This window comes from Bubalus kerabau, chromosome 20 (assembly GCF_029407905.1).
Source record: "Bubalus kerabau isolate K-KA32 ecotype Philippines breed swamp buffalo chromosome 20, PCC_UOA_SB_1v2, whole genome shotgun sequence".
NCBI lineage: Eukaryota > Metazoa > Chordata > Mammalia > Artiodactyla > Bovidae > Bubalus > Bubalus kerabau.
In genome coordinates this window covers 50,790,717-50,800,674 of record NC_073643.1, presented here as the reverse complement: position 1 = coordinate 50,800,674, position 9,958 = coordinate 50,790,717, and the positions used below count along the sequence as shown (strand labels likewise).

General features: G+C 44.9%; 1 protein-coding gene across 1 annotated transcript; it reads left to right on the top strand.

Annotated features, from left to right (window-relative positions):
* Positions 1-1,766, top strand: IQCF3 (IQ motif containing F3). The gene is made up of 3 exons (XM_055557918.1): positions 1-139; positions 306-365; positions 1,311-1,766. Exons 1-3 carry the CDS (start codon positions 23-25, stop codon positions 1,707-1,709), a joined length of 576 nt encoding a protein of 191 aa, XP_055413893.1. The 5' UTR covers positions 1-22; the 3' UTR covers positions 1,710-1,766.
* The last annotated feature ends 8,192 nt before the right edge of the window (positions 1,767-9,958 follow it).

Sequence of the window (9,958 nt, the reverse complement as noted above, 5' to 3'; positions counted from 1 at the left end):
TCATAGTTGCCCTTGTGACATCATGGCTGTCTCCTCATCTACCATCCTTTCTGCCTCTGCCAAGACCAATGGAGCAGCGACCAGAGAGGGATATGAACACCTGAACCACTGCCCCAAAACCATGGGCAGTAAATGCTCTGTAAGACTTAGGCACTCCCTTCCCCAAGGGTGGGGAGTTTCCCCATGGCTGAGGGAAGCACTAGATGACTTCAAGGACCCTGGAAAAGAACAGGGAGCTGGGGCTTTGGGAACTTTGCACAGAGACTGGTCCTAACTCATGTTTTCTCCCTACGTTCTGATTGCAGAAGCCTGAAACAGAACCAGAACCAGATAATGACGATCTAGAGAAAGAGAGGAAAAGGAAGGTAGGTGGGGCCCAGGAGCATGTGGGAACCTCAGACCATTGGCCTTCTGACCCCAGGGTCCCTGGAAGTAAAGGCTTCATCTCTAGTCTCACAGGAATCAGCTCAGTGGTGCCTTCCTGTCCTGGTATATTCCCTCCATATTCTGGGTGAGGGAGGGAGACAGTAGAGAAGCAAGGAGGCAGGATACTAACAGGCCACATGGAAAGTGAGACACAGCACAGTGAAAACTGGAGAGCTGGAGAAAGGGCATCCTGGGCCTAGAAGGATATGAGAGTGATCGAGAGATAGTGAAAGTGTTAGTTGCTCAGCCATGTTCAACTCTTTGCAACCCCATGGACTGTAGCCCTCCAGTCTCCTCTGTCTACGGGATTCTCCAGGTAAGAATACTGGAGTGGGTTGCCATTCCATTCTCCAGGGGATCTTCCCGACACAGGGATCCAAGCCAGTCTCCCGCATTTCAGGCAGATTCTTTGCCATCTGAGCCCCCAGGAAAGAGTAGTGGAAGTCAAAAGAAATGAAGTGGAGGAAGCTATGAGGGGGCTGTGACGGAGGTAGCATCACAGGCTGGAATCTGATAGGCTGAGATGCAAGCTACAAACTCAGAGTTTAATCCTGATGAGGACCCTTTGGTTCCTCACATCTATGTCTGGTCTTCTGGATCAGAAAGTGTTTCCACTGATTCCATGAACCTGTGAAGACCACAGGGCAAGCATATCCTCATTTTATACAGACAAAGACATTGACTCAGAGGGTAAGCAGATGTGTTTGTGGGCATTGACAAGACAGAGGTAGAGCCAGAACCCCACCCAAGGTTCCTGGGCCCTGAGAACCACCAGGGAAAAGGCTTATTGTTCAGAGAGACAATCAGAGGTCCTTTGTGGCAGACACCACAGCTGTGGTTGATGGTGACAAATTCACTGGGAGTCTTCTGCTTTGCTTGGTTAGTTGCTTCTTGCAAAACAACACCAGATAGCAAGGATGAAGGCGGCTAGGAAGATCCAGGCCTGGTGGCGTGGAACCCTGGTGCGTAGGACCCTGCTGGCAGCCGCCCTCAGGGCCTGGATGATTCAGTGCTGGTGGAGAACAGTCCTGTGGAGGAAGTTGTATATGCGACGGAAGACCTCACTGAAGATGTATGTAATGGAGGAGCAGGCGGCAGTCAAGCTCCAGTCCTGGGTTCGCATGTGGCAGTGCCATCAGCGTTACTGCCAAGTGTGCAACGCTGTATGCATACTACAAGCTCCAAAGAGCTGCTTCACCTTTCAGACCAGTGATGTTTCACAGGCACTATACGGAGGTGCTTTCAACCAGCCAGAGTTCCATATTGAAATCCTATCAATCTAAGAGAATACTACAGGGTGGAGAACTGGCTCCACTACCCCCAATAAATGTCTGACCAGGTTTTGTGTGTTTCAGTGACTCTCTCAGAGTGGGGACCCCAAAGATTCAGGCCCTGCCCTCTTCTACTCAGGGAATACTTCAATATAGGTATCTCTCCCTCCTACCCCCACTCCCGCCACTTCAGTGCCTGTGGCCCCTGTTTGGACCCACAGTAGCCATGTGCCACTCTATCCAAATCAGAAACTGCTGCCTGAGGGTGACCTCATATATGCAGAGCCAGGTGTCCCATTCCACATCTCCATCATCAGTCTTGTCTCCTAAACTTCCAATTGGAAGGCATTGGGCTTTGTATTTCTGAAGACTCTGGGTACCTCCTCATATGAGAGTGAAGACATGCTACACACTCTGAGCCTGCCACTAGGACCCAGCGAGGATTACACCCATTGGCTTTGTGTTTGGCAAGCCCCAGACAGAAGTCAGCCCCTTGGCTGGCTCTCCTGGGAACAGAGCAACCCAGAGAAACCACAGGAGGCTGGCCTGAGTGATGACTGGACACAATGTTTTGCAAGCTTCATGCTAATTTAGATTCTATTTTCTTTTTTAAAATTAATTTATTTGGCTGTGTTGAGTCTTAGTTGCAGCACATTATGGGGTCTTTGTTGTATCTGGATGCTATTTTCTTTGAGAAATAGCAGATACCATGATCTTAAGGAACCTCAGAACTGCCTCTACCCTCCCCCATCATTGCAAGCTTCTCAAGGGTGCTAAACACAAATAAGGCTCCCACTGATATCAAACACTTCCACTCTATGAATGACACCATTCTTAGTGACTTCAACATTGACTGGATGATGCCCCCATGCTTCTTGCCTCTCACCTCCTGTGATTTTGACTTCCACCCTAGCTTAGTCATTCACTCCTGTGATTGTACTAAAGACCATTGTTTCTGAGGCTATCTATGGGGAAGGACCATTTTTTTAAATGTTCAATCCATCATAGGCCAATTATTTTGTAAAACAATCAAATTTTGATGAAAATAAATGGAAAAGCATATAGAATACAAGGCTTGTTTTTAATTATTAGAACATACATAAAATTACTATTTCAAATTGCTTTCAGTTCAGTTCAGTTCAGTTGTGTCTGACTCTTTGTGACCCCATGAACCGCAGCACACCAGGCCTCTCTGTATCACCAACTCCTGGAGTTCACCCAAACCCATGTCCATTGAGTCGGTGATGCCATCCAACCATCTCATCCTCTGTTGTCCCCTTCTCCTCCTGCCCTCAATCTTTCCCAGCATCAGGGTCTTTTCAAATGAGTCAGCTCTTCGCATCAGGTGGCCAAAGTTTTGGAGTTTCAGTTTCAACATCAGTCCTACCAATGAACACCCGGGACTGATCTCCTTTAGGATGGGCTGGTTGGATCTCCTTGCAGTCCAAGGGACTCTCAAGAGTCTTCTCCAACACCACAGTTCAAAAGCATCAACTCTTCGGTGCTCAGTTTTCTTTATAGTCCAACTCTCACATCCATACATGACCACTGGAAAAACCATAGCCTTGACTAGATGGACCTTTGTTGACAAAGTAATGTCTCTGCTTTTCAATATGCTATCTAGGTTGGTCATAACTTTCCTTCCAAGGAGTAAGCATCTTTTAATTTCATGGCTGCAATCACCATCTGCAGTGATTTTGGAGCCCCCCAAAATAAAGTCTGACACTGTTTCCACTGTTTCCCCATCTATTTGCCATGAAGTGATGGGACCAGATGCCATGATCTTCGTTTTCTGAATGTTGAGCTTTAAGCCAACTTTTTCACTCTCCTCTTTCACTTTCATCAAGAGGCTCTTTAGTTCTTCTTCACTTTCTGCCATAAGAGTGGTATCATCTGCATGTTTGAGGTTATTGATATTTCTCCCAGCAATCTTGATTCCAGCTTGTGCTTCCTCCAGCCCAGCGTTTCTCATGATGTACTCCGCATATAAGTTAAATAAGCAGGGTGACAATACACAGCCTTGACGTACTCCTTTTCCTATTTGGAACCAGTCTGTTGTTACATGTCCAGTTCTAACTGTTGCTTCCTGACCTTCATATAGGTTTCTCAAGAGGCAGGTCAGGTGGTCTAATATTCCCATCTCTCTCAGAATTTTCCAGTTTGTTGTGATCCACACAGTTGAAGGCTTTAGCGTAGTCAGTGAAGCAGAAGTAGGTGTTCTTTTAGAATTCTCTTGCTTTTTTGATGATCCAACAGAGGTTGGCAATTTGATCTCCGGTTCCTCTGCCTTTTCTAAATCCAGCTTGTACACCTGGAAGTTCACAGTTCATGTACTATTGAAGCTTAGCTTGGAGGATTTTGAGCATGACCTTGCTAGCATCTGAAATGAGTGCAATTGTGAGGTAGTTTGAACATTCTTTGGCATTGCCCTTCTTTGGGATTGGAATGAAAACTGGACCTTTTCCAGTCCTATGGCCACTGCTGAGTTTTCCAAATTTGCTGGCATATTGAGTGCAGCACTTTCACAGCATCATCTTTGAGGATTTGAAATAGCTCATCTGGAATTCCATCACCTCCACTAGCTTTGACCCTGCACAGCATGGCTCATAGTTTCATTGAGTAGAAAAGGCTGTGATCCATGTGATCAGTTTGGTTAGTTTTCTGTGATTACGGTTTTCATTCTGTCTGCCCTCTGATGGATCATACTTGATTTACAATGTAATAGTTTCTGCTGAACAGTGAGGTGAATCATTTATACATATACAGATGTCCACTCTTTTTAGATTCTTTTCACATATAGGTCATTATAGAATATTGAACAGAGTTCTCTGTGCTATACAATAGGTTCATCTGTTTTATATATACTAATGTGTATACGTCAATCCTGATCTCCTAATTTATCCCTCCCCCCGTTACCCTTTGGTAACCACATGTTTGTTTTCTACATCTGTGACTATTTTGGTTTTGTAATAGGTTATAATCTTGCTTCCTGACCTGAAGATTTTACATTATTTCCTGTCTCTTCAGGTCAGGTTCTCCCTCTTTTCTTCTTAACCTCAAACGATGATATTACCACACACTTAATGGAGGAAACAGCAGCAGACGGGAACCCATCTTGCTATCGTCTCATCCTTCTATCTCAGCATCATTTGCACCACACTTTTTGCCTTCCTTGAGTTGAAATGAACTGTCTTTGTCCTATCTGAGGCTACCCCTCCACTTTGCTTTTCTTGTACTCTTTTTTTTTATCTTTTGTTCACTGTCACCTCTTACCTTTGCAATGATGTCATCCTGTAATTTCATTTCTCTGAATCAGTTTCCACCTTTTCACCAAGTCATTCCCATCAGCCTACAAACTATCCCCCATAATTAAAAAGTCCATGCTTGACTATCTCATATTCCAGGTTTTACATCTCCTCAAAGCAAAATATGTTGTCACTGCCTCCCCTTCTTTTGTTCCCATACTCTCCTAAACTCGCTCCAATTGGGCTTTCCTTACTCCCAACTCCATAGAAACAATACTCATCAAAAGTACTCAATGAGACAGACTGTTGGCAAAAATGACGAAAATTAGGGACTTCCCTGGTGGTCCAGTTGCTAAGAATCTGCACTTCCACTAAAGGGGGGCACAAGTTCAATCCCTGGTTAGGGAACTAAGATCCCACATACCACACGGTGCTGCCAAAAAAAAAAAGAACACCTCCCTTGACCATTCATTCAGTCTGCTTGATTCAGAGGAATCCTCTCTGAATATTCACTTTTACTTTCCTCCATTCATTCCCTTCCACATCAGTCCATCATGAAATGCTGTTGGCTCCATCTCTGCAATACAACAGTATCTGCAATATAAGAGATGAATGAAGATTCGAAAAACTAGATCTCTCACACATTGCTCATGGAAATATAAAATGGAGTAACTGCTGTGGAAAACAGTTTGGTATTCTCTCAGAAAGTTAATTATGGAATTATGAATAACCCAGCACCTAGATATATACCCAAGAGAACTGAAAACGTATGTTCAAACAAAACGTTCAAAATTTTGTAGTTAGATAATAGCTAAAAACTTGGAAACAACCAGAATGGGTGAATGACTAAATAAATCATAGTACAGTCATACAATGGTATACTACACAGCCATAGAAATGAACAAGTGCTACATACAACTTGTATGGACCTCAAGGAAAAGTACAGACCTGACATTGATAGAACCATCTGCCTTCCAACTATGGGGAAATCTAAGGGATCGCAGACCTGAGGGATTTGAACCAATATTCCCAAGTCATGGGCATTCGATGTTGTATAAGAGAGAGAGTCAAGTCTACCCAAAGTTGCAGGCAGGGGAAGGTGAATTTCCACAGTTGTTAAGGATTCAAGTCCTATATCTGAGGTCTCTGGGAAAGGCAGGAGGTGGAGCCTGTGGTGGACTCAGCATAGAATTTACAAAGAACAACCTACCCTTATCTTTCCCCTTTTAACTCTGATTACAGGAAAATGTTGATAAAACTGCATTGATGACATGAAAGTAGAAAAGAAAAAGAAAAACCTCCACCCTCCAAACCAAAAACTTCCCCCTCTAAACCAAAAGTAAGTCAACAGAGCCCCTCAAAGTTGAGGGGGACCCCAACATGCAGTGAGTCTAAAGTCACCCAGGAGTGACAGTTGTCTTCTCTGTGGCTCATAGCATGGGATGAGCAGGGAATTTGTCACCCAAAGCAAAGTCCATTTGTGAGTGAAAGATAGTGCTAAGGATTATTGTTCAGGAACAACAGTCATAAGCCGAGAGTGTCCCAGTCCAACCAAGATGAGTGGTTGTCCTGTCCAGAGTTGGAATGAATAAAAATTGACTCATCCTCGGTTGTCCTTTTGTCCTAGTTCCTTCTTGGTCTGAAAAGGTGGGTGACTGAGACATGGAGACATGGATTACAGGGAGAAGAAACCCTGCAAAGTGGGAACCCCAGGCTATGCAAAGTTGGGGAGTGGGGTTGTGAGGGCTGTGTTTGTGGGATACATAGTCAACTATAGTGAAACCCAAGTCTGGAATTGTGTGGGAGTGTGTGTGTGTTTACATGAGTGCATATATATGTGTTAACTGAAGTTCAAGATGTGAGAACCAAAAGAAGTGAAAGTGAGGAATAAATGAGCAGGGCTCCAAACTGTGTGGGACAGGCAAGTGTCTAATCCTGTGATTTGACAGAGAAGCCAGCAGGTTGTGCATTGGCGCTGGTGTCAGGCATGAAAGGAGAGCAAAGGATGCCCCTTCTTCAGCCTGTGGATGAGATCTGAAGGGAAGTGATATGCTTCCCAGGTAGGTTTCAGGCCCAGGTGCAACAGAATAACCCTTTGACTCATAGACCATGGTGTTCTTGTTCTAGACTGGCCAAACAAGCCCAAGGAACCAGGTGACAGCTAGGGCAGGTGTGCCCCCAAGCAACATATGAGGACTGTGAGACTCCAAGTTCAGCTGTGATATGTCTGTTAATCAAGAGTGGCAGAGATGGGGAACTTGTCTGGTCTTCTGGCTCCAGCCAGTGGCCTGCCAGTGCTCAGGAACTACGGAGGAACTGACCATTGCTAACGAAGTATCAGGGCCCCTTCCTGGCTCATGCCAGAGCTGAGGTGGGTGGGGAACATTTTCTGAGTGTCCCTTCTTTTTCCTTGCAGGTCCTCCCTAAAAAGGAAGGTGAAGAACAGAAAACTATAAAGATTCAGGCCTGGTGGCAGGGCACCCTGGTGCACAGGACACTACTGCATGCAGCACTCAGAGCATGTATCATTCAGTACTGATGGAGACAGAGGCTGGAAGGGCTATTGGAGAAGAAGCAATCGTCTGTGCTGCAGAATTATACTCGGTAAAAATGGGCAGTGGTCAAGCTACAGTCCTGGGTTCGCATGTGGCACACCTGTCTTTGTTACTGCTGTTTGCTCCAAGCTGCCCGCATCATCCAAGTCCGCTGGTGCTGGCATAATTGCCAGGCCCATGGCTTTTTCCAGGGCCGTTATGACCTCAAAGCAAGCCAGCTAAGACTTGAGCCTGACATCTTTCTGGAGTCACACATCTGTCGGATTATGGACTGCATCCCCTTCCCAATAAAGAACTGATCAGGTCAGCTCCAACACTCTGTCACAAGGTCTCTGTCAGACAAGCTTCAGTTCAGTTCAGTTCAGTTCAGTTGCTCAGTCTTTGCAACCCCATGGACTGCAGCATGCCAGGCCTCCTTCTCTATCACCAACTCCTGGAGTTTACTCAAATTCATGTCCATTGAGTCGGTGATGCCATCCAACCATCTCATCCTCTGTCGTCCCCTTCTCCTCCTGCCTTCAATCTTTCCCAGCATCAGGGTCTTTTCCAATGAGTCAGCTCTTCGCATCAGGTGGCCAAAGTATTGGAGTTTCAGCTTCATCATCAATCCTTCCAATGAATATTCAGGACTGATTTCCTTTAGGATGGACTGGTTGGATCTCCTTGTAGTCCAAGGGACTCTGAAGAGTCTTTTCCAACACCACAGTTCAAAAGCATCAATTCTTCAGCACTCAGCTTTCTTTATAGTCCAACTCACATCCATACATGACTACTGGAAAAACCATAGCTTTGACTCCATGGACCTTTGTTGGTAAAGTAATGTCTCTGCTTTTTAATATGCTGTCTCAGTCCAGTTCAGTTCAGTCACTCAGTTGTGTCTGACTCTCTGCAACTCCATGAATCGAAGCACGCCAGGCCTCCCTGTCCATCACCAACTCCCGGAGTTCACTCAGACTCACGTCCATTGAGTCAGTGATGCCATCCAGCCATCTCATCCTCTGTCATCCCCTTCTCTTCTTGCCCCCAATCCCTCCTAGCATCAGAGTCTTTTCCAATGAGTCAACTCTTTACATGTGGTGGCCAAAGTACTGGAGTTTCAGCTTTAGCATCATTCCCTCCAAAGAAATCCCAGGGCTGATCTCCTTCAGAATGGACTGGTTGGATCTCCTTGCAGTCCAAGGGACTCTCAAGAGTCTTCTCCAACACCACAATTCAAACGCATCAATTCTTCAGTGCTCAGCTTTCTTCACAGTCCAACTCTCACATCCATACATGACCACTGGAAAAACCATAGCCTTGACTAGATGGACCTTTGTTGGCAAAGTAATGTCTCTGCTTTTCAATATGCTATCTAGGTTGGTCATAACTTTCCTTCCAAGGAGTAAGCATCTTTTAATTTCATGGCTGCAATCACCATCTGCAGTGACTTTGGAGCCCAATAAAATAAAGTCTGACACTGTTTCCACTGTTTCCCCATCTATTTCCCATGAAGTGACGGACCAGATGCCATGATCTTAGTTTTCTGAATGTTGAGCTTTAAGCCAACTTATTCACTCTCCACTTTCACTTTCATCAAGAGGCTTTTTAGTTCCTCTTCACTTTCTGCCATAAGGGTGGTGTCATCTGCATATCTGAGGTTATTGATATTTCTCCTGGCAATCTTGATTCCAGCTTGTGCTTCTTCCAGTCCAACGTTTCTCATGATGTACTCTGCACATAAGTTAAATAAGCAGGGTGACAATATACAGCCTTGACATACTCCTTTTCCTATTTGGAACCAATCTGTTGTTCCATGTCCAGTTCTAACTGTTGCTTCCTGACCTGCATATAGGTTTCTCAAGAGGCAGATCAGGTGGTCTGGTATTCCCATCTCTTGAAGAATTTTCCACAGTTTATTGTGATCTACACAGTCAAAAGCTTTGGCATAGTCAATAAAGCAGAAATAGATGTTTTTCTGGAGCTCTCTTGCTTTTTCAATGATCCAGCAATGTTGGCAATTTGATCTCTGGTTCCTCTGCCTTTTCTAAAACCAGCTTGAACATCAGGAAGTTAACGGTTCACATATTGCTGAAGCCTGGCTTAGAGAATTTTGAACATTACTTTACTAGCGTGTGAGATGAATGCTGTCTAGGTTGGTCATAACTTTCCTTCCAAGGAGCAAGCATCTTTTAATTTCGTGGCTGCAGTCACCATCTGCAATGATTTTGGAGCCCCAAAAAATAAAGTCTGTCTCTGTTTCCACTGTTTCCCCATCTGTTTGCCATGAAATGATGGGACCAGATGCCATGATCTTAGTTTTCTAGATGTTGAGTTTGAAGCCAACTTTTTCACTCTCCTCTTTCACTTTCATCAAGAGGCTCTTTAGTTCTTCACTTTCTGCCATAAGGGTGGTGTCATCTGCATATCTGAGGTTATTGATATTTCTCCCAGCAATCATGATTCCAGCTTTTGGAATTGGCCT

Excerpts from the sequence above, each read along its gene's own strand:
- IQCF3 (XM_055557918.1), top strand. The coding sequence starts at position 23 with ATGGCTGTCTCCTCATCTACCATCCTTTCTGCCTCTGCCAAGACCAAT. Across the intron at positions 140-305 it reads CCATGGGCAGTAAATGCTCT|AAGCCTGAAACAGAACCAGA; the intron begins GTAAGACTTAGG and ends TTCTGATTGCAG. Across the intron at positions 366-1,310 it reads AGAAAGAGAGGAAAAGGAAG|TTGCTTCTTGCAAAACAACA; the intron begins GTAGGTGGGGCC and ends TTGCTTGGTTAG.